Below are 25344 nucleotides of genomic sequence, written 5' to 3' on the forward strand. Positions count from 1 at the left end.
TCCTTAGTTTTCATTATTCCACTATTACTATGGCCAAAAAAAAAATAAAGAAAATTTGGGATTCACTCAAGATATGCAAGTTCTGGCCGTCCATTAAACTAATAATGAGTCAATTTTCAAATTTAATAGATATATATCAACATTAATTTCAACTAATGGTTGTTCTGTTTTGATTCAGTATAACCTCCGGTTTCCTTCTGAACTAAACAGTTTCAATATACCATTTTCTTGAACTTTCCCTGATATTGCTTTGAACAAATTTTTGTTTTTGTTTATTTTCTCCTAAAAAATGTGTGCTACGTGAACAATGCTCAAATTTTATTAATCTAAACTGTTTTTCTATCATTGAAGAAAAAATAAAACAAACTGTGACTTGAAAAAAGTCCCTTGTTTGGGCCGAACTAAAATTTAATGTGATACAAATATTTTAACTATATATCACATTAAATAAAAAAAAGGCAAACCTTTTACATTCTTGGTAGGGCATACAAATTATATCGGTTTAATACAAATTTAATAATGAATGTTTTATGCATTTTTTGGACAGATAATAAAACTGAAGAGATAAAGATTCCTATTTTTTTTCCACTGTATAAAAAGTTTATTTAACAAATAAAACTTTTCTCTTAAAAAATTTATTTTTCTGAAAAAAAAATTATGTAAATCATTAATTTATATAGTTAAATTTGTGTAGATTTTTTGTTAGCTCTTACCGAGAATTATATTTATCTAATCAAATCTGGGAAATTAATTATTTATATTTACTTATTTTATAAATATTATAGATGTCAAATTCAAAATTTATATTCTATGTATAGACTATTTAACTTTGAGGATTGTCCATTCTGGTAGCAAATTATAGTCTACAAAAAAGTTCATTTTTATAAAAAAAACATCTCTTTATTTTATTTATTATACCTCTGGAGACAGGTAGTTTGAATTATATAGGGTTTAAGAAAATACAATTAAAGTTATTTTATAGAGTTCACTGTAGTAGCTTCTAATAATTTAATTTGTTTCTAGTAATTATTTTTAAGTTTTTTGTTTGATTTTTATTTATTTATTTACAATTTATGAAAATTATTCTAATATATTTGTTTTGTTTTTTTAGATCATACACGTTAACCCACAAATTGGTAATAATTACGTATGTAAATGGGTCAATTGCAAGGTTTTTGGACGTACTAGTTGCTCTTTCAATTGGCTCGAAAGACATGTCCTATCACATGGAGGAAACAAACGTTTTCGATGTATCGTAGATGAATGTGGACAACGTTTCAGTAGTCAGGTAAATACTTCAAATGTTTTATATTTGCGTTTTTATTTATTGGTTATCGGAGTGTTACCAATTGCTAGTTTCTCCATACATATTATAAGATCCCTATTAGATCAACTTGTTTTGTTTTGTCTAGTTAAAATACAGTTGAAAATTTAGAGAAATAAGGAAAATATAATTATTTTTTTGTATTCACATACTTAGAGTTACTCTTTTTTCAATATCATTTATAATATACCTTCAATTCAAGGTCAGTAATTCTTGTATGAGAAGGTACTGTTCCACACTAGAATTGATCTTGTTAATTCTATCATGATAACTGGAAGGAGAGTAAAACATATTCTTCAGTTAATGTTGACCATCTGAATATGTGTAATTCCAGTAAAGCCAGTGCTTAAATTTTTTTTTCAAATTTACTTTTATTGTTACTGTTAACCAAGAGGAGTAGCAAAATGCCCTGAACTGCTTAGAGTGAAATATTTCATAAAATAAGGAATACATTTTTTTATTATATAAAGTTGTTTTTTTGGGGGGGGGGTAACAAGATATCACAACTTGAGCCAATTTTTTTTTTTTTTAGAGTCATTGCTTAGGTCTGACTTTGATAAATATCTATTGTCTTAAATTTTTAAAAATTTATTATGAGCATATTTGTTATGGTTGTTTATTTTTATTTAATTTTTTTTTTTTTTAGTATGATTCATTTTAATTTCAATCAAAATTATTGAGGGGGAAAAAAAGAGATCACAATATGAATGAAAAAACATCTTAGTTTATGTAATTTTGACATTGAATATGTTTTTTTTAAATGTATCTTGTTGATCAATATATTTTAGATCTAAAAGCCCCAAGAAAAATGACTTAGCTTAAAAGAACTGCTTGAAAAATAAAATTATATAATTATAAAAAATATCCCAATAGTATGTATGAAATCACCTAATTTTAATTATGTGACTGGGTTCAATTACAACCAAATTTAGTGCCTTAGAAACAATAAATTGAAAGCAAAATCTATTCACGATACAATAAATAAATAGTTTATTCCAATAAAATATTGCTGAGTAGATACCTAATGTTTTATATCACCTAGATCTTCTATGTCTATGTCTGGCCACGTTTCTGGGGTATCGCATCAAATAAAGTGTCTTTGAGAACTCTGTGAATCTCATTGTAAGAGCTAATAATTTATTCTCAGTCAAGAAAAGAAAAAATAAATACCTCTTGCAAGTTCAGAAAAATTTTTACTGTCTTCATTCAAATAATAAAAACCCAAAGTAACCTGATTTTCATCTGTTTTCTCTCAGGATTATCCAATCAAGCAGTATTGTCTTCTCAGAATTATTATTATAAAATTTTATTTTAAATAATATGGTTGTAAGAATTATTTTTCCTTAATCATTTTAATTGATATTTAGTAATTAAGAAGTTATTATAAAATATGAATATTTGAAAGCAATAATGTATTAATTTATGCTTTTTGTTTTACAGAGTTTATTACACAGGCATGTCGATAGCCATTTTAACGAGAATAAAGACCAAGGTAGCTCCAAGAAAGGTTGTGAAACTGCTACAAAATTAATTCGAAGGAATGGTAAAAAATTAAGATACAGAAGCCATCCTTTCTCTGGTAAATATTTTCAATGTTAAAATTAATTTTATTAGTAATTTATAAGATACTGTATGTATTCATTCCTATTAATAATGTATATTGATTTCTTCTTGTCATATTGATAATATTAAAAAGGTTTGTGATATTTTTCCAGCTCGAATTTATGACTACTTTGATGCTGGCATCATGGAAGGTCTTCAACATAATCTTATCGAAATGACGGAGAGAAGAACAAACGGACATTTCGACTCCTGTCCAGGAGATACCGTTACGCTTCACAGTAAGGTAAATTGAGTTACAAAAAATTTTGAGGATTATTTAAAACTTTTCAGAATTATATTTTTACACGTTTAAAAAACAGCTGTGTGAAAATTTGATTTTATAAATTTTAATTTATAATGGAAAAAATTCCTGTTAATAAATGTACAATGTTGGAAACATAATATTAATGTTGTATTAGTATTTTCCAATATAATAATTGAGGGCACTCAGAACAAGACACAAATACTTATTTCCAAGGCTCAATCAAGGGTTATCGCTTTACTCGTCGATGCAACAAGCTACTACCACTGCACACAACCGACCCCAAGCCTAGCCATTTATGGATCAGACTATTAACTCGCAAATCCAATTTCAAGTCCAGCTGCTGCAGAAAATTTGTTTTCTTATTTATCAGCCATTTAATGACTGTTGCAAAGAGCGAGAGAGGGAGAGAGACCCTCGAATGGCACACCTAGCCTTTACAAAGTGAGTACCTGATCCTTAATGGTGATTCTCAAAAATGGTAAAATGTGATTTTTAATAAATCACTCACTTTGAAAACCTCCTCCTGCCCACAAGAAAGTTCTGATTGTTTTTTAGATTAACTCCTAGCTAAAATGACATTCATTGAAAACTATAATACAAAATCTATCCAAAGAATTTTTTTATCCATTTCTGTGATTACTAGCCTTTTGTTCTCCTCCACTCCTCTCGACCATGTATTATGAGAAAATGACCTTTCAGAATCGAGATACATTTTTATGTTGAAGAATTTCTTTCTCCATGACAACTATATTTTTTTCTGCTCCATATTTTGTGAAATTCTACAGTCCATTTTAACAGCAAACAAAAAAAGGGGGTATTCATTATGTTGTGTTAAATGTAAAATGTTTTACCATGCTAAATGTTATAAGTATAGGATTGTGAACAGCCCTATTTAAAGTCTTGTTGTTAAATGCTTAAGAGCTCCTAGAGCTTTTTCTGAGCAACTTGTTTTATAATCTTTCCTTCCTAAACATCTTGTTATTGTAGTAATTTATTATAACATGCCTAAAGTAATTGATAAGTAGAAGTTGTGTGGAAGTTTGGCTATTGAGTGTCTTGTTGATCTTCTAACTTGTGAGGAAGAGAACCAAGATGAGTTAATTCTGTAATAATTCTGTAATAATCATAATAACATAATGACAACTGTCATTATGTTATTATTATTGTCATTCATTGCTCTATTAGTTTTAAAAACACTCAAAACAATACTTCAAAGCAAGTAACCTAATACAACAGACAAAATATTGGTGAGCTCAGCTGGTCTGTTGCGTGACGTCATTCTCCATTTAACAGACTCTCAACCATGTTATATGTTATATCATTTTAACATGACAAAAAGGAAATATTTCTTCATTTAACATGTTAAACTAAAGGTCATGAATACCCCTGATAAAATTAATTTATCACGTCTATCAGAAATAAATGAAATATAGTGAGTCTTGGAATCTATTTTATATTTTATTCAAACGAACTTCAAAGTTGCTCTTTGTTTGAGTCTCACCATTAAATGAATTAGGAGGAAAAATCTTCATGAGTTTTAGTGGTAGAGGTTAGGACTTTTTATTAATTTCAGCTATTGATCTTGTGATTTTAAAATATTTTGTCGCATAAATATTCATTGTATATTTATAGTCTATTTTAGAATAGTACATTTTTTCAAATCATTATTTTCCAAAAATTTTAACCAATTAAACTTGGAACTGTTTGCATTGTCTTAAAGTCTTTGTTTTAATATGTTCTTTTCCAGAAAGGTTTTCTGGTAGTCGTTTGTTGATAAAGATTTATTTTGATTTCGCGTAAACACATTGTTTTTCCATTTAATTTATATATGAGTTAATATCGACTGGGTAAAAAACTGAATCAATGAGGACAAATGACGACCATGGAGTAAAAACAGGTGTATTAAAAACTTGAAAGAAAAAAAAAAATCTGAGTTTTAGGACTCCTAAAAAATTTATTTTTAGCTTTTAAATGAGTAAGTTATCAGAGAATTATTATTATCAATGTTTAAAACACTGTTGGGAGTTCATTAATTTTTTAGATCACCTGTTTTTCCCCCTTAACACACAGACATAGCCTTTTATTCTCTCTGTTAGGTATTTTTTGTACCCATTTTAATGGGTAAAGAACCAGTTTTTTCCATGTTTGACATCATAGAAATATAGTACTTTCCTTTATCTATTTGTAACTCAATTTTGAAAAAAATTTGACCTCGTAGTCTCCAAATGGTCTTGAATACAACGGATAGAGCCATACATTGTCAGTTCACTCCTTCGGAATATTTTCTTCATTGAACTTTCAGCATGTGGTCTATTATTACTCTGGAGTAACATTACCAAGTCTTCTGGGAGCTTAATTCCAGTCCATGTCCTCGTCTCTGGAAATGGTTTCGGATGGAACCGAAGACACCGATTCCGAGACATCCATTTCTTGGCTTCAAACAATAAATTAATAAGGATTTTATTTTCAGATACTCGGGAAGAGAACAGATGAAAAAGGCCAGACCCAAGTGCTCCTGAGATGGTTTCCTAGGGACATGTTAGTATTTTATTTTTATTTTTATTTTCAACGTATTAGGTATTATATTCATGCATTTTGAAACAGTTGGTTTATTAAAAAGATTTGTTTTGATTGTAATGTGTGTGTACTGTTTGTTGTAGATGCATCATATTAAATTCCAATACCACTTGTGGGGACCAGATGGTTCGTACACGTAACCAATCTTAACCCGTTTGTATTAGTTTTGGATAGAATTTTTAATAGAGAACCTTGAATGTTATTTTAATGTTATGTACACAACACCAAGTTTTAAAAAAAAAAAAAAAAAAAAAAAACCATTATCTTTTAGAATTTATATAAAACCTCAAATTTTGTATTGTTTAGTCTTATCATAAAGAAGAAACAATTTTATATCCTAACAATTGTTTAATTTCCCTAAATCTTTATTGATTTAAGTATCTTTTACTCCATGATACAGGTTTGGCAGATAATCATTAATGTCCATTATGGTTTTTTTTATTTATATATACTTTAATGTTTGTTACAGCTTAAGTGACGAATGGGTCAGCTCAACAAAGGCAGAGAGGGTGCGATACGTAAACATCCCCGCTCTACCGTCGGAAAGCAAAGACTGCCTCTACAGCTACCTGACGAGTAACCAGAGGCTGAGGCGATCTCACGGGCGCAAGTACAAGCCATCATCCACTGCCAGTTCAACATGATATAAGTATGGTCATCAATCATCTAATTATTAGTATCCTTGCGCCCACCCCCTCATAAAATTTTTCATCTATTAGGGAACTCAAAAAAAAAAAAGTTTTTAAGAAATAGTTTGTACAAAATATATATTTCATTGTAATCATTGTCTAGTTTATTATTTATTTATTTCATATTTAAATTAAAAAAAAAAAAATTATTATTTTTTAAACTAATGGACCGCTTGGTTCATAGATTTGGATTCTTTTTTTTTTGTAAATTTTTTTTTTCTTAAGAGAGGTGTTCAAAGCACTTGGCAAAACATGGCATAAATTCAGTACAAAGTATACTAATATTTCGAGGAATAAGCTTGTTGTTGGGAGTTAAGAGTTCAGTTTTTATAAGCGGGATTACTGAATATGTGTTGTGTTCTATATTACATTGATTTATTTTATTTTTTTCATTATTTGTAAAACTTCCAGCAACGCAGGCCTAAATCCTCTTCTAAGAAGACTGACTAGATATAAGCAATATAAAAGCCTGTTCACCACGACTTCCATGTTTTTGCTGAATGTATTTGTATATTAATTAATATATCAGTATCGGAAAGAAAAAACCTGTTGCGATTGGGCTTCTCCTCTCTTAATTAAAAAAATATATATGTTTATTTTCAATAGTTGAAAATTTATAATTAAAAAAGAAAAAATGTATTTTGAACCAAGTTATACTTTTTGACATCTTTCACTGAATGAAGTACAAAATTTTTTATACTTGAAATAATTGTTTTCCTTAATGAATTAGGGGATTTTTCTGATTGATGTGTAAGGAAAAGAGGCATGTTTTATTTATATGGTTGATTTATTATTATATAGAGTTCTGTTGATAACATAAATTTTCTCTTTGTTTGTAAATGTTTTAATAATGATTTGTAGCCAATATCCTATAGAATTAGTATACTAAGTTCCTGAGAAATTTCTCATTGTGAATAATAGTTAATTTAAAATACAAAAAAAAATAATAATAAAAAAAAATGCTTCATTAAACCATGAACATTATAATCTCATGTATATAAGGCACATATTTAAAGATTTATTCAGTTTTGAATGATTTGTAATTTAGTTATATTTGTAAATATCACTGCCAGGGGACAGAAGAAAGAACTGTGTTGACAATTTTAGCGATTTGTTTTGAAGCAAAAAAAAAAAAAGAATAAAAATGAAAAAGAAAGATCCGAATTGGGTGAAAATATTTTAGTGTTAAAAAAAAAAAATGTATATAGAATTTGTAAAGTTTCAGTTATGATTCCAGGCAAATTTTTTTTTTTTTTTTTAATATTGATCTCAAAAGCTCTTAATTTAGTGTCAGTAACATTATTATAGTTGTTCAACCCGCAAGAAGGGCACAAGCATTATCTCTGTCAGACATTCCGATATATAGCTTTTTCTAGTGAAATTAACTATTTTCTTCAAAATTTAAAACTTTTTTGAAGTATATTAAATACTTCAAATGTGGACTGCCATAGTTTACATACTTTCAGAAAATAATTCATCAGACTTGACCTCATTGGTTAAAAATGTTAATTTCCTTGGAAAAAGCTATAGACGCTGTTGCCCTGTAAAATTTGTGCCAACAGGAACAAGTCAGGCTTTGAACCGAGAGCTTATAACTTCAAGTGTGGTTAAGACTGATGCGAAATATTTTAACTTTCATTTTGTCGATAACAATACTCATCATAAAACAACTTGGCCCAATTTCTTGTATAATTTATATAAATATGTTATTTGCTTTTAATATCCCCGGTTTATCAGGGATCTTGTATTTATGTATTTTAATTTGGCGTCTACAACCAGCTACATTATTTGTTACACTGCCTTTTATTATTTTAATCGCAAAATGAATAGAAAGAATTCAATCTAAGTATTCTGGATATGTATGGGGTTTTTGGTACGGAAGGTGAAGTCGACGCAGTTGAAGTGTTTTTCTTTTCTATCACCAAAAGCCTTCTATTGTCTAGTAGAAAAAAAAATTATGTAAATATATTGTATTTATGGTTAGGACTTGAATGTAATGTATATAGTTGGAATAGGAAAGGTTTATCATTAGATCTTTTAGCTCTGCTTGAGAAGGTGTCCAAATGTTATCGGTATTAAAATGAAGTTTATAAGAATTATTAATAGCTTTTTAAAAAAAACCTTTAAACAGTTTGGACGCATTTTAGGATTTTATCTCTTTCTATATATATATAAAAAAAGTATATATATGTATAAATATACATTTATTATAATTGTTCGTGTATAAGAAAGGTTTATAGAAGCATAATAAAGGGTTCTGATAATATTTTTAGACGAAATGCTATGTTACGCGACTGATGTGTCTACATGAAGTGTGTGAAATGGCCTTGGAAGTTTAAGAAATCCCTTAGACGACGGTCTCGAGGGGAATTAAATTGAAATTGCACAGAAAATTCACTGCCATTGTTATAATGAAATTAATAAAATGCCACATCTCAATTCACATTGAATTATCTTGTTAATTAACATGTCTAAAGATGTTAGACAGCGTAGGTAGTTATAAATGACAATCTACTCAAGTTTGTCTCATTGTCATACTCATTCATGTTCATGTTCTTCTGTTTAGTTCTCTCATTATTTTCCATGTGCCATTCTTGCTCTCAGATTTTAGGCAATTTTTTTTTTCTTTATCATTGATTAATTTTTTTTTCTTAGTAAATTGTATAATTTAAATATAATTTTTAAAGCGAAATCTAATGATCTCTAGTATTATATCCATCTAACATATTTTAAATTTGCTTTCATATTTATTTGCGTGTACATTTGTTTTTTCTATGGGCCTATTTTTTAGTAAAAGTTTGTTCAATATTCGTCACTTACTAGTTTATGTATAATGCGTAATTTAGAAGTTTAGTTGTCGGTTTTTTTTTTTTCATACTTTCGTGTAGTTTCAAAGTCTTTTTATAATATTTAATAATGATTGAACACTGCCATTTATGTTGTCAATTGCTCATTTTAGGTAACATCGTGTTTTAATTTTTTTTTATAACGTCCTATAAAATTCTGTCTATTCTTTAGTAATCTTAGTCAATGCGTGCTATGGAGGCTCGAATTCAGTCGGCTATAATATGCGTGTTTTCATCCTGTATTTTCTTAAGAGTTATGTCCTTTAAAATATATTTTTTGTTTGTAAAACATTTTCGTAAAATCAGGGACCGAAACATACTATTAGCGTTTAATCCAAAAATAAATACATATTGTTAATATTTTTATTTCAAATAAATTAATGAACAATAAATTTCTTTTAACTTTTATCATATTAATTTTTTTTTTTTCACAACTGCTAATAAAATTATATAAATATAATAATTTTTAAAGTTTGTTAATGCCCAAAGAACAAAAATACAATGTTTTCAACACATATATTTGTTCTATTTTTTGGAAGTTTCGGAGATAATGTCCCCTTCCTCAATATATTGGTTTCAAAACTAATACATCAACTATTTCATACAATTTTTTAGTTTCATCTATAGAAATAAATGAAGCAAAACAGTATAGGTGATATAATGAAACAAAACTAATTTTTATTGTAGTGAAGAATAATAATGTTCTATGAATCGTCTACAGTTGAAAATAATATAATTAAATGATGCATACAAAATTTAAAATCTGCTTTCTTGAAACCTCTTGTAATCATAATGGTAAAACACAAGTTTAGCTGAAACATAAAATAGAACTTTCGGTCCCTGGATGAAAATATAAGAAACTCGTTGCCAATTAAACTTTCCAGAAATCAAAACGTTTCAATTCCACGTTTCCCGGAACGTTATGTGCAATTAAAAATTTGTATGTTTGTAATATGTAAATTAATAGGATTGATAATTTTTTTTAAAACACCATATCACAATTGTGATACCGATCGTACGTAGCGGTGGTTTATTCCTTCAATTTGTCATACCAATGCACCCATCTTTGTAGTAGAACGTGCGCGGACCGAATAACATAATGTGGATATGTTAATCAAGCCTTTAAAATTACTTAAGGATATTCTAATCAACTATATTCTCTATAGAGTTAACTGTAAGAATGAATTCAAAAATGTTTTCTTGTTTTAATATAGTATTTGGACTACTTGTTTAATTTTTACTCTTTTTTTTAAAACATTCTATTGAAGATATTGCAATTTGGAGTCAACTAAATTTTTAGTTTTACTTGAATTTGAATGTGTTGAGCAATATTATTGGTTTTAAAAAAGATGAATCATGTAAAATTTATTATTATTATCAAAATTTTTGTAATTACATTTTTATTACTGTGTGAATGTCTAAAAGGCCTGTGCTATTGTTATTAAAAAAAAATAATTACACCATTTTGGACCACAAACAAAAACTTATGTAATAGCCTGTTTATTACTGAAATTTTTTTAGATGTTAAGAATTAAAAAGTATTGATGTATTAAAACTGAAATTTTAAATATAGCAACGTTTAATTTGATTTTTATTTTTTTATTTTATTTTTTCTTTGTAAATTCAAATGGAAAACCAGTTTAAAGTAACTCTTATTTACTCTGTTATCTCTACGACTCTTTTACCCAACTTTTATTTTATTGTTTCGTTCCGTTTCCAATGACTTTGTATCAGCATTTGTAAACTGTTTAACAAGATGTATTGTGCTTGGCATTATATGTAAGTGGATACATAATGTTAGTAGCAGGTACAAGTGTAGTGGTAGTATTGTTACCTGGTAATGGATATAAATATAATATTTTTGCTATATATATATGTTTGTATATATTTACAAATGAGATCTTATTGTAATGTTTTCAGGAACATGACTGACGAAGAACAAGAGTCAATTAGTATTTTATTTATTTTTGACACGGTTGAAGACTGTCTTTATACTTTACTACATTTTATAAATCTTTTTCTATGTATTATATTAGGAAATAAATAAATGTAAGAAATTTTCTATTTAATACTAAATTTATTTTCTGATATCTTGCTTTATTTTATCGACTTATCTTTTCTAGCTCTAAATACAAACTAATTTAATACATTTTTCAGAGGCACTTAATTTTTTTTTTTTAATATTTCTCTTCATCTCATCAACCCATTCATCATTATTGTGATTGAAAGAATTATAAAAATATGTTCTAGAGTTGTTTTTTCTGTTTAGCATCAGCTTCACTTCTTCAGCCCTAGTGTCCTTTCATATATGCGTATTTCCATATGTCCGCCATGCACACTGAAGAGTGAAATCTGTAGAACATAGTAAGTGGAAACGTTAGGTGTGTAATTGACGACCATATCAATTCCCCGTAATATGCAGATCTGGGGTCGTTTGTATTCGAATGGGATTTAATTTCAAATGTTTCAGTTATCCACATTGTTACGTTACAAACTATTAAAAACATGAGGAGTTCTCTTCCAGGTTTTTCTGTTCGTAAGGCTTTCGAATTAGAACACCTTCGAAGCCCATCTATTATGAATGGGGTTTGAATCAGTACCTGAATCACCTGTAAAATGGTTAAATTATTAGCATTTTTATTTATGAAACCTTTTAAATATCAATAAATCACTTAATTTATTTAGGGCTGGCCAACTTGTTATGAACTGAATTTTAAAATAAATAAAAATTGATAATAATATCTCTCGATAATAGAACATAAAGATTAATATATCTCCTTTATAATTCAAAATATTTAAAATATAGGGTTAAATTCATAGATGACACTGAAGTAATTGGGGGAAAAAAAGCAATTGAAAAAATTTATATTAATATTCGGTCACCGCTGCTTTTCTAACACAAGGTTACATGACAGTTTCTATGTTACTATCATCAATTCTATGTTTTCATTTTTTTTTTTTAATATTGAAATATAACCTCAAAATGCACTTAAGGGTTCAACATACTTTACTTGCAGTAAAGAAGATTTCCCTTACCGAAGTATTGGTTTTGTTTCTAAATAGGTTAAATGGGATTCTATAAAAATTCAGCCTGGTTTTGTGAAAAGTTTTACTCAAGTGTCATATATGAATTTGGCCAATAATTTATAACTTTGAATTATCAACAATCTATAATTCTTTAAGTATGAAATTTTAGTTATCGAGGATTGTTAGTACTATGGCATATTTGGTTTATGCAATTTTGAATAAAGTATCGATCGAAAAGATTCATGTCTTCACTTTCTTGTCAATGTTTTATTCAACTTACTACAAAAAATATGGTGCGGTGCATGCATTGTACAACTTTCACTTACCATCCTGCTTTAAATTGACAACCCATCCCCATTTTAAAACATTTAAATTCATTACGGAGTCACACTGAATAATTTGAGCCACCATAAAAATTGAAAATCGTTTGAGCTATTCACTCAAAAAATCATATTAAACATGCCTACAATGGACGGCTACGCAATAGATGGGTACAAACTGATTGTAGTCTTAACAACCATGGAAACACAAAAATAATTTTTTATAACAACAACTTTCTTTTGTCAAACTATTTAAGCTTAAAATCAATCCTTAATCGTTTCTTAAACAGTAATTCCTTTTTTATTCATGATGAACAATATAGAACTAATAAAGAGTATTTTATTGTGCATTAGTATAACAAATTTCATCAAAATTGTTTGAGCTGCTTTCAAGAAAAGTGCGAAATTAAATATATAATGTAGCACTAACAGTTATCTATTTTAGCGGGAAAGTTGCTATAACACCTGAGGTATATACCTACCCTAATAAGTAATTTGCTTTGCACAGTTTTTGTTTCTGGGTTAGACTCACAGACTTTACTATGAGAATTGATTATTCGGGGATCTTAAAATGTATATTTCCTATAAAAACTCGGAATCAAAATTGTTCATGATTATTTCATATTTAGGTAAGTGAAAGTACAAATATCTCTATTGAGATTGAGCGAAAACAAAATTTATTAAATAAAACCATTTTAACTTGCAATTAAATACCATTGGGTTTTCAAATAATTTTTAGAATTTGAACGAACAAGGAAGAGGACAATTCAATGAAAGTTGGCCATTCCTGCTGGTTGTAATAAAAAAAGTATAATTATATTTACTCTTTGTATATTTTTTACTTTATATAAATAATAAAAATATCAAGGAGATTTATATCTATAACTGGTATTCATTTACATGTTTTTACCTGTATAATGACCGTTGCGAAACAGACATATTTTCTAGATCTCCATGCTGGTACGATGGTCAAAATAAACTGTACGAAGAAGGATGGAATGCATGTGAACAACAGAATATCGTCCAGTAGTGATATCTCGTTCGAGTTAACGTCCAACTTAGTTATTTGTTTGTAAGCTGGTATCACAGTTACGGTCATTAATATTGTCAGTGTTAATTCTGTTACAGCATTCACCATTAAGCCAGCTTCGATATATACACTGAAAACAATTTAAACATTTAAGCCTGCTATTGTTTTAAAGTGAAATAGTTTAATTAATTTATTTTTCTACCTGTCAGTCATGGCAACAAAGAAGAGCACGATACTGAGGAAAGAGCCGACTAGAACTATCAGTCCAGCAAAAAGACCTTTATTTGAAGAATGACAATCGGCATGAAGCACAACATTTGATATTAGGCTGTCTTTGCTGCTTACAGGAGTGCATTCATCGTAAGATCCTATTTTCTGCCAAACGACGAACATCATTCCAGCTGCCAATAAATAATATAATTAATTTTTACGATTCTCCATTTGTCAATTTTACTTTTAATGACTCACCTACTAATATGCTGTACTCTATTGTAAAAGGGTATAGGTACGGTGTGAACATTTCGAAGACGGAAGTCAACTGATGTGGTCCCAAGCACTCGTCTATTTCTTCATCGATTACACTTGTATTACCTAATTAACAAAGTTTGATTTTAATTTAAATTTTATTAAAATCTATCTGTTGTTGTTTAGCTTGGTATAGATGGGAGCCGTTACCCGTTTTCATGTGGTGATGAAGAGAGGCAGGAGGTTCATGGTGATGATGGTTCATCGAATCTACCGTTTCCCTTAAAATAGTCCAAATCCAAAAACAAAGATGTGATCCTATGCAATGCATGAGGCCGAACCGAGCTAGAATTTTATGTTTGTTTATAATGACCTGAAAAAAAAAAATATAATAAACATGTACCGAAGCATTTTGCCTCTAATATTTATGGATATTTTGACTTACATTTGAATATTTGAAGATGAAAAATAACTGCATAAAAGAATAGGCCGGGTACATAATATCCAGTACTAATGTAATTACATTGGCACAATGGTAAAAATTATAGGGTTCCAATATTAAGAAAGCTACTTGATAAGAAATCAATAAACCGCTATGGAGAAGATGTCCTAGGCAGAAACCTGGAACCAATCAATTTAGAGTTTTATTTTTTGATTTAATAATTATCGCTTCAGAAAGACATATTATATTGGTGGCCAACTTTAAGAAAAATACAATTAAAAATTCTCTCTTTTAGGAAAATTAATTGAAAAATTGTAACTTTCCTAAAAAATAAAATCTTTAATCGTAAAGTTAATTTCCATGTTAGCACTACAGTGAAGTAAGCCATCAATATAATAATATTCTAAATCATTTGATATTTAAAAAAAAAATAAACATATATACAGTGCTCCCCCTGATTCAGAAATCGGTAGAAAATTCTAATAAACAATCATGACTGGTCGGTCTGTTGTCTCGGGCGCCAAATTCTGAGTAAGAGTGCAGTTTATATTTGACAATTTTATGAGAAAAAACTAATGATTTTATGTCAATTTTTTTCAGACAAAAATAAAGTAACATGATGCATTGTTATATTATAAATCAAAATAAATAATTGTTTTAACAAATAATTTTTTTTTCAGAATTTAGAATTTCTCTTACAGGACATTAATAAATCTCATTCACAAACTGCCTTTACATTTTTTAAAAAAATTATTGTTTATAGTTATTAACTGATTAATTTGTGATTTTTTCTTCTTATTTTTCTCCAGTAGAAAGGATCAGGGGGAGACAACTGAATATTTCTTCATGTTTTATGTGACTTATAAAAATATAAACAAACCCTTAGATTTTATCAATGATTTTTTTTATCTTCATTTATTGTGAAATTCTATCTATCAATAGATATTAAAGTCTAAAGTGCATAAAAATTAAATAAGAGGAGAAGTTGGTTGGAAAGGGGTTGTATTAAATTTAAAATTAACACAAATAAGTGTAAATTCTATTTTTGCTGATGTTTCGATTACCATTTTAAGCCATTTATTTTTTAATTAATTTCATAATTTCTTCATTAATATTTTTAATACTTCTAGATAAATTTTTTCTATCCCTGTACTGTAAATTATCTCCTTATAGTATTATTTGAAATCTTTTCTTATTATACTTTTTATGGTTTTTGTTTTTACTTATGGTTTGTTTATATTGTATTGTTTTTTAGTTCTGATGAAGGCCGAAACATTTGCATAAATACAGCAAATTTACTTATTTGTGTTGATGTCTACTGATCCCTTACTATCTGACCAACTTTCTCTCACATTATAATTACGGTCAACTATAAACAATTCATTATGAATTTAATAATGTTGCAGATTTTAAATTTGTTTATACCAAAACTTCGTTTTATTTAATACCTTAATTTCTTTTTGTCTTTTACTTTAGGAAAACTAATCGATGACTTTTTTGAGCATTTCAGCTTTATTAACGAATAATTTATGTTTATATAATATTTAAATATTAGTAGTTTTTTAACTGCCAGTTTTAATGACCTTTACAGGAATTTTTTAAGGCTGATAATCTGTGACTCTGAATTTCAAGAGATCTCATATCCATCTAAAATATATATCAATAGGTCTAGTTCACATTTTGAATTGCTATTTTTTGAATTCTAGATAAAAAAAATACGAATTCAATTGATGGCTATTTCTGTTTTTTATATTTAATAATTTTTTATCACGTTAAGTTTTCAAGCTTAAATAAAGTAATGGCACATGGAAAATAAACATAAAGTAAGTAAATGTAAACATTGTAAGGTAATTATTGTTTTGGAATTGTGCCTATACCGATTTTACATTTGAAACCTTGATGGGAGTTATTGGTTAATTATAGGAAGCTAATATACACTCAAACTTTTGTTTTGTTTTTTACTGTGTTGTACATATACCTGCCGCTCCGACTTTGAGGTAAAAACTACCAGAATGTCTGCCTTTGCTGAAGCAGTAATGGTGCGGTAGGACCAAGTCCGGCTCGCTCAGAGAGTTCCAATTCACGGAGCCTCTGCCAATGCTGCTTCGTCTAGACGAGGACTCAGATTTCGCTGTACAGAGTATTTAAATCAATATGTAATTTCAAATTAATTCGTATACTATATGCAATTGATAAAATCCATTTATTCTTCTCAATAGTGAAGAAAAAAAAATTAGCTTGCTCGCATGCTAACTGCTTCAGTATTGCATGCTAGTTTACCGAATCATTAACCCAAAATAAAAATAGAAATATTTATTCTGGAACCTTATTTGGAAAAATGTAAAAAGGTAAGTTGTTTGTATGAAATGTATTTTCCTTCATCGATCTATGAAAATTTTTATTCAACTTTACACTACAAACTTACAAAAGTTTCGACTGTGAAAATTCAGGAAAAGGAATGACAAGATGAAATTTTATAAGAATTGAGGAATTATTGTAGTTTTTTTCTTTCAGATTAAATAAATTTTGTGTTGACATTTAATTAAACAAAAAATTGTTTTCTTTCAGATTAAGAAGTAATAAATAAGTTTTGTGTGTTGACTTTTAATTTCCTTAAGCATTAAAAAATGAAGTTTTCTTTCAGATAAAGAAGTTAGAAATTAATTTTTTGTATCGACTTTTAAATTCCTTAAGCATCAAAAAAAAAATTCCAACATTAATATGAACGATTCAATAAACTTCTCGACAAATATTTATAATTCCATCAATATACTATTCCTGATTCCGCTCTAAAATTATGAAGGTAAGTACTATTTTAATAAAATTGTTTCATAAGTACAATAAATGTCCCTTCTAACCTACAACTAACATCCTGGCACGAAAAAAAAAAAAAATGGTATTTTTAATGTTTCTTATTTTAAAGGAGATGGTCAGGGATGTGGTAAAAAATAGTTCATAAATTATTTATTTATTTTCTACTGACATTTCAACCCACAATGTTCAATAAAAAGATACAAAGAAGGTAGCGAATGCAAGGTTATAAGAGCAACATTAAAAATTTAAAGGTGGAGGTATATAAACAATCAAAAACTTATTTAAAATACTAAAGTGAACAGATACATCATAATATAAAAATGAAAAGCTCTATTAATTTAACTGATCATCTCCTTCAAATTAACATATGGTCAATCATCTACATTTATATATAACTATTTTAGTATTATTATGGCTTGGAAAGTTGACAGAAAGCAGATCAAATTAATTATTTGCAAATATTAAACCCTTTAAAGAAATAGGAAAGAATTATTTCAAATTATGGTATGTATATATTGAGCATATATATCATTTGACCATATTATATTTTCGAAAAGCACATATTGTTGTGGAAACTAGAGACTTCAAGCTTTAATTTCTCACTTATTTCATGATTTTTAAACAAACTTGTTACACATTTCATCGATGAGTGCCATGAAGCAGGTATCTTTCCTTGCACATTATTTGAGAACAGTAAATTTATTTTCAACAAGTTTTTATTCATACATATCACAATTATTTAAAATAGATAAGTATGCGATTGAAGATAAGAAGGTTCTTGTACTCACCATATTTTGCTGCAACCATTTCTTCACTTACTTTAAGCAATTTTGAGAATTTTCTCATATCCATGTACAAGAATGCAAGGTAAACTATTCCGACTACTACTAAATAAATACTGAATATCTAAAAGAAGGATTATTTTAATTATAAAAATAAAAAATGTTTATAAAGGAAATTATATTTGTGTTGTAACTTTTCCTACCTCAGCGAAAGGAGCCATTCCTGAATTAATTTCTCCTATATATATAATAACACCTAGAGTCACTATGAACATACAGTATATGCAACTAAGAATATTTGTTAAAGATTGCCTGTTGAAAATAAACACATTATACATGTTTATTTTTATTATATTACATCATTTATTTAAAAAATATTTCTTTGTTTACCTGAACATTTCTTTCTTTTCCTGAGGAGAAGATGATAGCAAAGTACTGCAGCGTACGATGTTTGTCGAAAATATGCCATCATCGGTTTTTTGGCCACTTTCATCTGTCCCATGGGTTTGTATAGAATATATCCTACTTTGTTGCAACAAGTTGTTGTCGTCGTACAGACAAACTTTGCGCTGTGTTGCAAAGTTGGGGACTGTAGCTGGAGCTAAAACAGCATGTAAATGTTAAAATTTGTACAAAAACTCAGAATCTGTAATTGTAATAAATATAATGTAATCCAAATCCAAATGTTGTGTTCAATATTGTGATATTTTTATTCAATCGTTGGTATAGGAAAGATTTTTGCATCATTCACAAGCTTTAACACCATTAAATGTTTTTTAATTAAAAGTGCCAATTATTTTAAAGAAGATTTATAGTTTGAATGTTCAATCAAGAAAAAAAAAATGGTGAAACCTTTTAAGAAAATTAATATCCTGCTTCAAATCACATTTGAAATGTAAGTAAATATTTTACTAATTAAAAGAAATCATCAAATTAGGGCCTCTATTTGATAATGCCAGTTACACAAGCAAATTTAAAGAATACCAAAAGGTAGAACATAAAATCATTACAGTACATATTTGGGCTGTTTTATTTGAGAAGCATAGAGGATGGTTTTGGGTTAGTTGACCATAGATGTAATTTAAGCTGTTAGTTTGATAAATAAAATTTATTGTTATTATTTGTCTTGAAATATAATGCTGGCAGGAAAAGTGAAGCCAAAAAGGCAGGCCATATGATGGATTTGGGGCGTGGCAGAGGAGTAGGGGAAGAGTAAGAGCCAATCAGAGGCTGCCTTCTGATTCAGTTTAGACTGTAATGGTGGATATTTCTGTAAACCTAAGCTCTGTGGGCTAGGCCTTTTTAGTCACTTTTGCTTTGATGGAGAGCCTCATGTTAACACTAGGTTAGACCAGAAACAAACTGTTGGATTGTCTCATAGAACACTAGCCCTCATAATGAAAGCTAAAAACTTAAACTGAAACCTTGGCATGCAATAAAAATGAGTTATTTTTCTTCTCTAATTGCATCCCTCAACCACCTTAGCTAGAGAGAAGTCCTAGGAATTCGAAGTCATTAATTACATTGTAAATTTGAACGAGATTTTGCCTCCAAGAATTAATTTATATACCATATTTTGGAATCTGAAAAGGTCATGATGTTATTTTGGGAACCAATATTCTGAGAGAAAACCTCCAAACCAGTACACTCCATGGGTTCCTTTTACAGAACAATAATTCAAAATGAATCATTCCAATATAATATAATGCTCTAATCAATAACATTAAATGTAATGATCATAAGTTGAATTTTCAATTGTAACTGGTCAAATTTTTTATTGGTATTCTTATTTTATTTGAGAATCTTAGAATCCAAAGAGCTAATATTAGAGTCAACATTTATAGCTAATTCAATTATTGTAATAAACTTCTGGGAGAAATAGATAAAATCTCTCTTAATGTTTCATTCAAATACCAGACTGATTCAATCAAGAACCCTACACTGGGACAGCCTGACTGGTGTTTACATGTAAACGAGATAGGGAGCAGTAAGAATATTTTGCAATGTCTATTTCTATTCTTACTAAATATAAAGTTTGATTGGCCATATTATCAATCTGAACGTCAATCTTAGGTTTTACTTTCATTCCGATTGACCATGTAGGAGTTTCTTATAGAAATGTTCTGAATGAGAAGATCTACTAAACAAGACAAATGCTATCCGAAAGAGTTGTTAGGAACATAGAAGTATTATACTTCCATAGTAAAGTATTTTATTATAGGATTAACAATTTCGTTTCTTACTATTCAATTTGGAAAAATTACATTTCCATCCTGTCAACTCCAAGAGGTAATCGTTTTTGATTGAAGGATGATAAATCCTTTCTTACCTTGTGAGATCATCCTTCGTTTAACCCCTCATTGATTCCTCTAAGGATCATGTACTTCTCAAGTCTTTAGGATTAGACCTAGTAATCACTCCTAGTTTAATTATTATATTTTTTAAATATACAAGTCTGTTAAAGGCAAAGCATTAACATATATTCAGGATGTGTTGATCTTTATCTTCTAAGCACAAATGACAGTTGAAATCTGTATGAAAACTGACCCTAGTGTATATAATCATTCTAGCATTTTGGATTTAATCCCCATTTTTATGGAGGTCAACATAATAGTATTATCTTTTTGCATTTTCCTATTAATATTTCTCTTTATTAGGGAATTCCAAGTCAGTTTTTGATCTTAGATTAATCCAAGGTATTTAACCTCATCTGTTCTTATCAATATGTTTTCCATTTTGTGTAAAAAGTTTTAAATTGTTTTCTTTTTTTCTTATGAAGGGCAATAGTGATTTTGTTAGGATTGATTTTAGTATCTGTGCTTACTACCTGCTTTATCAGTCATATTTTAAATGTGAGAGGGAAGATTTTCCATAAAGTAGGGGGATAGGAGAACTTTATCACCACATTACCCTATCCTACCAATTCGCAACTTTGGTTTAATAGTTGCATACCTGAGAATGTTTTGATTTTATATTGAATTGAACGTATTCCAAAGATAGTACTATAAACTGAGGTTACTTTTATTGAGGTCGTCCGAAAAACTGCCTCAAAGCCAGTAGGGCTGTATGAAAGTAACTTTCGTTTACAGTAAAATATACATAATACGTCAAATAAAAAATAAATAAAATATTGTCAGATATGCCACTGTTAAAGGAATGCTAAGAATAGCTGAAGCTTTTTTCGTTCTTTTCATTATATGACCATGGTTTCATTTTCGCCGACTATAAGTATGGCTTGGTCATTAACAGCATACTCTATAATTTCAAAACCTTCTCTTTTTAGTTTGTTGAGAAGATTGCCAACTACAATAGTCCATAAATCAGGTTAAACAATACCATTCTTTTAGGATATCCTTTCCTTGTTTTAATTTTAACTTTTGTTTTGTCTGAAATGCTTGTATTTATCAGCATTCCTTTAAAGCAACAGTGACTAAACTAGATTTTTCTATGGTATATTATTAAAACCATCAATTATAAATCATAAATGAGCACGGAGTACAGTTTTTAAAATATTGTAATTAAACTTTATAATGCTATAGTTGATTTCGTAGCTGGTCAAGGTAATTGATATGTATGGTATGGAGGGTTTCTGATAATCAATATCTCTTAGATGTACATTCATAATGTTAACTATGATTTCCAATTTCTGGAATAAATATCACTTTAGTGATAGTTTTTATCACTCTCCATAGTTTTAGGAAACATCCTATTGTCTAGCTTGCTCTCAAAAATATACTTAAAAATGAATTAATTTTCCTTTATCATATAGTAATTGGGCTGGAGTTATTCCATCAATTCAAAACAATCTACATTTTGAGTGTATTGCCCGAATAGATTTATCTGAAATAAAGATGAGTCATTTTGTTGCAAAATGGGTTATTTCCACTCTACGTGAAGTTTGGATATCCATTTTCAAAAATACATTGATGAAAATGATTTTTAATAACACTGTCCTTATTTCCCATTGATTTGATCCTCAGTGTAGATTTTATACAGCTTGCATAGTGTGCAAGCATCGATGATTTGTTCTTTTGAAAAGATTTTATGTATCTGAGTTGCTGAGAATAAATTCTGCATTTTCTATGTTCTTCTTTTTGACTTTCTGATTTCTTTTTTGTATTTTGTTATCTCATATTTATTATAATTCCATTTTCCTTGACCCGTAAAAGGTACTTATTTAACATAAAACTAATTTACATAAACATTTGCAACCCACTAACTCAGTTCTGAAGGAGTATGGAGAAGCGAAAATCTTAAACTCCTCCTAAAAAAAAAAAAACTACTAAAAAATGGCTTAAGTAAGAGAAAAGAGATGATACTTCCAAAAGGCATTTCTCTAATGTCCATTCAATTTATATACAAATACTAATTCTTGTAACTTGATTTTGACAGGTTGTTGCGTTTCACAATACGTAAAAAAAAGTATTAAAAGACCGTTTATAGAAGTAAAGAGGAAGGTCAAAGAGTACAAGTAGAAAGTATTAAGTATCAACGTTTCGTCCCACTTTACAGGGCTTCTCTAGGGTTTACTCCCTAGATTACAGCCTTGCAAAGTGGAACGAAACGTTGTTACTTAATCAATAGTTTTACAATTATGTTACAATCACTAATCACTCACTATCACCTTTGTGGAATTGTTTTGTCTGGAAAAAAAACAAAAAAACAATCCAATGTACTGAATTTAAGCTCATTTGATTCAAAGGGATTTGCTTAAGGTACACAAATTTAATCCAATTTATATTTTAGGGTGTGAGGTCAATATGAACACTTGCTTTTGATAAATCTATGTATTGTTGCACAAATCATTGATAATGACATTAAAATTTCAATAATGAAGAACTAAAGCAGCCGTCATAATATTAAAAACTTGAGAACTCCACATGTTGAGAGCAGGTTCGCTATTTGGGTTTGTTTAGAAGTTGAACAGATGGAAATCTGTTGGAGATAAGTCTGGCAAATAAGGTGGGTGTGGAAGGACTTCGTAACACAGCTCGTTCAGGTTCTTCATTGCTTGTCGTGAAACATGAGTTTAGTCGTCTTGTAAGAGTATAGGTATGGTAGTGTACGTATTAACCAATGCAGGTTGTTTCTGCAATGCAGTTTGTTTCTGCAATGCAGTTTTTGATGCATTATGTCAATATCACTGCAGTACTATGTAGATGTGATGGTTTTACCTCTGGGTAAAAAGGAGAAATGAATTATTCCTGCCATTCACCACCATACAGAAACCAATAACATTTTTGGATGCAAATTTGGTTTTTGCATGTGTCCCGGTTATTCATCGATATTTAACCAAGGACCTAGCCGAAGCCTGTTATATACAATCCACTTACCATCATACATGATTATCCTTTCGAGTAAAAGGTCGTTTTTTGTCTAGTAAGCAGTGAAAAGCATGTCTAAAAACGCTTCAGCTGTTGCCACTCATCAAGTTCATGAGGTACCGATAGATCTACTTTTTTTACTTCACCAATGCTCTTTAAGTGCCGAGAAACTGTCGATAAACTTGTATTCAGTCGTGCTGCAAGTTCTTTAAGTGATTGATAAGGGTTTTCTTACATAGTAAGCCTGAGTTTATGATTGCTGGTGGAGATCTTCCTCTGGGTTGTTTATCCAAGTCTGTGTCACATTTTTCAAACCACCTGTGATTGATTCGTTTACAACATCTTTCCCTCTTGCAGCTTGGACTGCCAAGTGTCCAAGTTTAATCATATAAAAAAAAAAAAAAAAATCGAAAATCGCAGTTTTCCATGGTAATATTTGATGGCTTACTAAACAATGAAATTAGAATAATATTAAATATTATAAAAAAAAAGAATGAATTAATAACGACTCAGTAAACAACAAAAGTCCACTAATCACACATTGAGTTTCTGAAATAATAAAAACAAAAATCTCATATGAAATGACCCAATAGTAAGTTGCTAGTAAGCTGAACTAGTTGTTTAGGCTTGATTATAGGGTATGTAGTTTGAGAATGAAAACAAAAATACCCTTTATATGTATAAAGGAATTTTTTTTATAGAAATATAAAAATAATTGATAATGTCAGTTTGAAACCAAAAATTAATAGAATAGAAAAAAAAACAAAAAAAAAAAAACTGCATGCTGTCAAAAATCTATTCAATCAAACAACTGAATATTATATTATAATATGGAAATAATTGACACTGGATGAACTTGTATAGATATTATAAAGCAGTAAGTATATGAATAGTTTTTAGAGTGCTCTTCCAATCAGGTACTAAAATAAACAAAATATTTACTCGAAAAAAAGTAAAGAATATATTATGAAATCCACCACCTTTCAGTCACAGAACTGCGTGCATATCCTATAATTTAAAGTTAAATATTTGAAAATTATTGTTTCATGTTAAGGTTATAAACGAGGTGTAGATAGTTGACCATAGATTAATAATTAGAGAAGATAGTCGGGGAGTGTGGTCAGCAAAAAAGAACACAAGAAAAAATATTTATTCATGCCGAAGTTTCGACCTGAGTTTCATATCTTCATCAGGAAGCTTGCAGCAGACAGTTTTGTTACAGTTTTAGCCAGTATCTGCTGCAAGCTTCGTGATGAAGATCTGAAACTGAGGTCGGCATGAATAAATAATTTTTGTTTATCTGTGTTATTTTTTGCTGACCGTTCCTCCGACCATCTCCAATTAATTAAGTTCATAAACAAAATCTAAGCTAACAGATAATAAGATAAGATCTGTGAATTCTTGTACAAGGATGGTAAAAATGAAGTCTATAAGGTATGGTTCATAAAAGTTATTAAATGGTAAAATGAATCAAAACTATGATGCCTTCTATGGTGCTGAGGTTGCAATAAATTGGATTGATCAAACCAACGAATTATAGGATCTCTATAAGATCAATCGGATTGGCAATAATACAAAAACAAATGTTCACATTTTAAGGTTTTTTTTTAAATATTTATTTATTGCTATTTAGAACTGTACATTATAATACATTTAGTAAATCTGATCTAAGTTAAATTGGAGTGTTACAGGCGTGTAGAGAAACTACCCATTGGTAGCACTCTAATGACATTTTACATTAGCTGGTCTGGTGGCCATCTTATTTCAGGCGCATCGGAGGATTGTCAGGAATGGAAGAGGATACAAGATTAGAAACTAGGGGGTTTGAGTGGTTAGA

At 28.9% G+C, this 25344-nt stretch overlaps 2 protein-coding genes across 2 annotated transcripts in view; one reads left to right on the forward strand and one right to left on the reverse strand.

Annotated features, from left to right (window-relative positions):
• The window catches only part of LOC106683499 (AE binding protein 2 jing), an 81676-nt gene extending 75264 nt beyond the window's left edge, over positions 1–6412 (forward strand). Inside the window, exons 3-7 of the mRNA XM_067052335.1 lie at positions 1112–1288; positions 2765–2867; positions 3040–3170; positions 5662–5729; positions 6238–6412. Of these exons, the coding sequence (XP_066908436.1) occupies positions 1112–1288; positions 2765–2867; positions 3040–3170; positions 5662–5729; positions 6238–6412 (654 nt within the window). The remainder of the gene's footprint in view (positions 1–1111; positions 1289–2764; positions 2868–3039; positions 3171–5661; positions 5730–6237) is intronic.
• Positions 6413–11360: 4948 nt separating this feature from the next.
• LOC106683422 (proton channel OtopLc) overlaps positions 11361–25344 on the reverse strand; it is a 68736-nt gene continuing 54752 nt past the window's right edge. Inside the window, exons 3-12 of the mRNA XM_067052334.1 lie at positions 18574–18784; positions 18387–18495; positions 18190–18307; positions 16566–16718; positions 14591–14766; positions 14356–14518; positions 14149–14271; positions 13883–14081; positions 13561–13810; positions 11361–11912 (exon numbers count right to left, since the gene is read on the reverse strand). Of these exons, the coding sequence (XP_066908435.1) occupies positions 11595–11912; positions 13561–13810; positions 13883–14081; positions 14149–14271; positions 14356–14518; positions 14591–14766; positions 16566–16718; positions 18190–18307; positions 18387–18495; positions 18574–18784 (1820 nt within the window). The 3' untranslated portion in view covers positions 11361–11594. The remainder of the gene's footprint in view (positions 11913–13560; positions 13811–13882; positions 14082–14148; positions 14272–14355; positions 14519–14590; positions 14767–16565; positions 16719–18189; positions 18308–18386; positions 18496–18573; positions 18785–25344) is intronic.

The sequence above is a fragment of the Halyomorpha halys genome, unplaced genomic scaffold (genome assembly GCF_000696795.3).
Source record: "Halyomorpha halys isolate HHAL.00 unplaced genomic scaffold, Hhal_1.1 Scaffold3.1, whole genome shotgun sequence".
Lineage (NCBI taxonomy): Eukaryota > Metazoa > Arthropoda > Insecta > Hemiptera > Pentatomidae > Halyomorpha > Halyomorpha halys.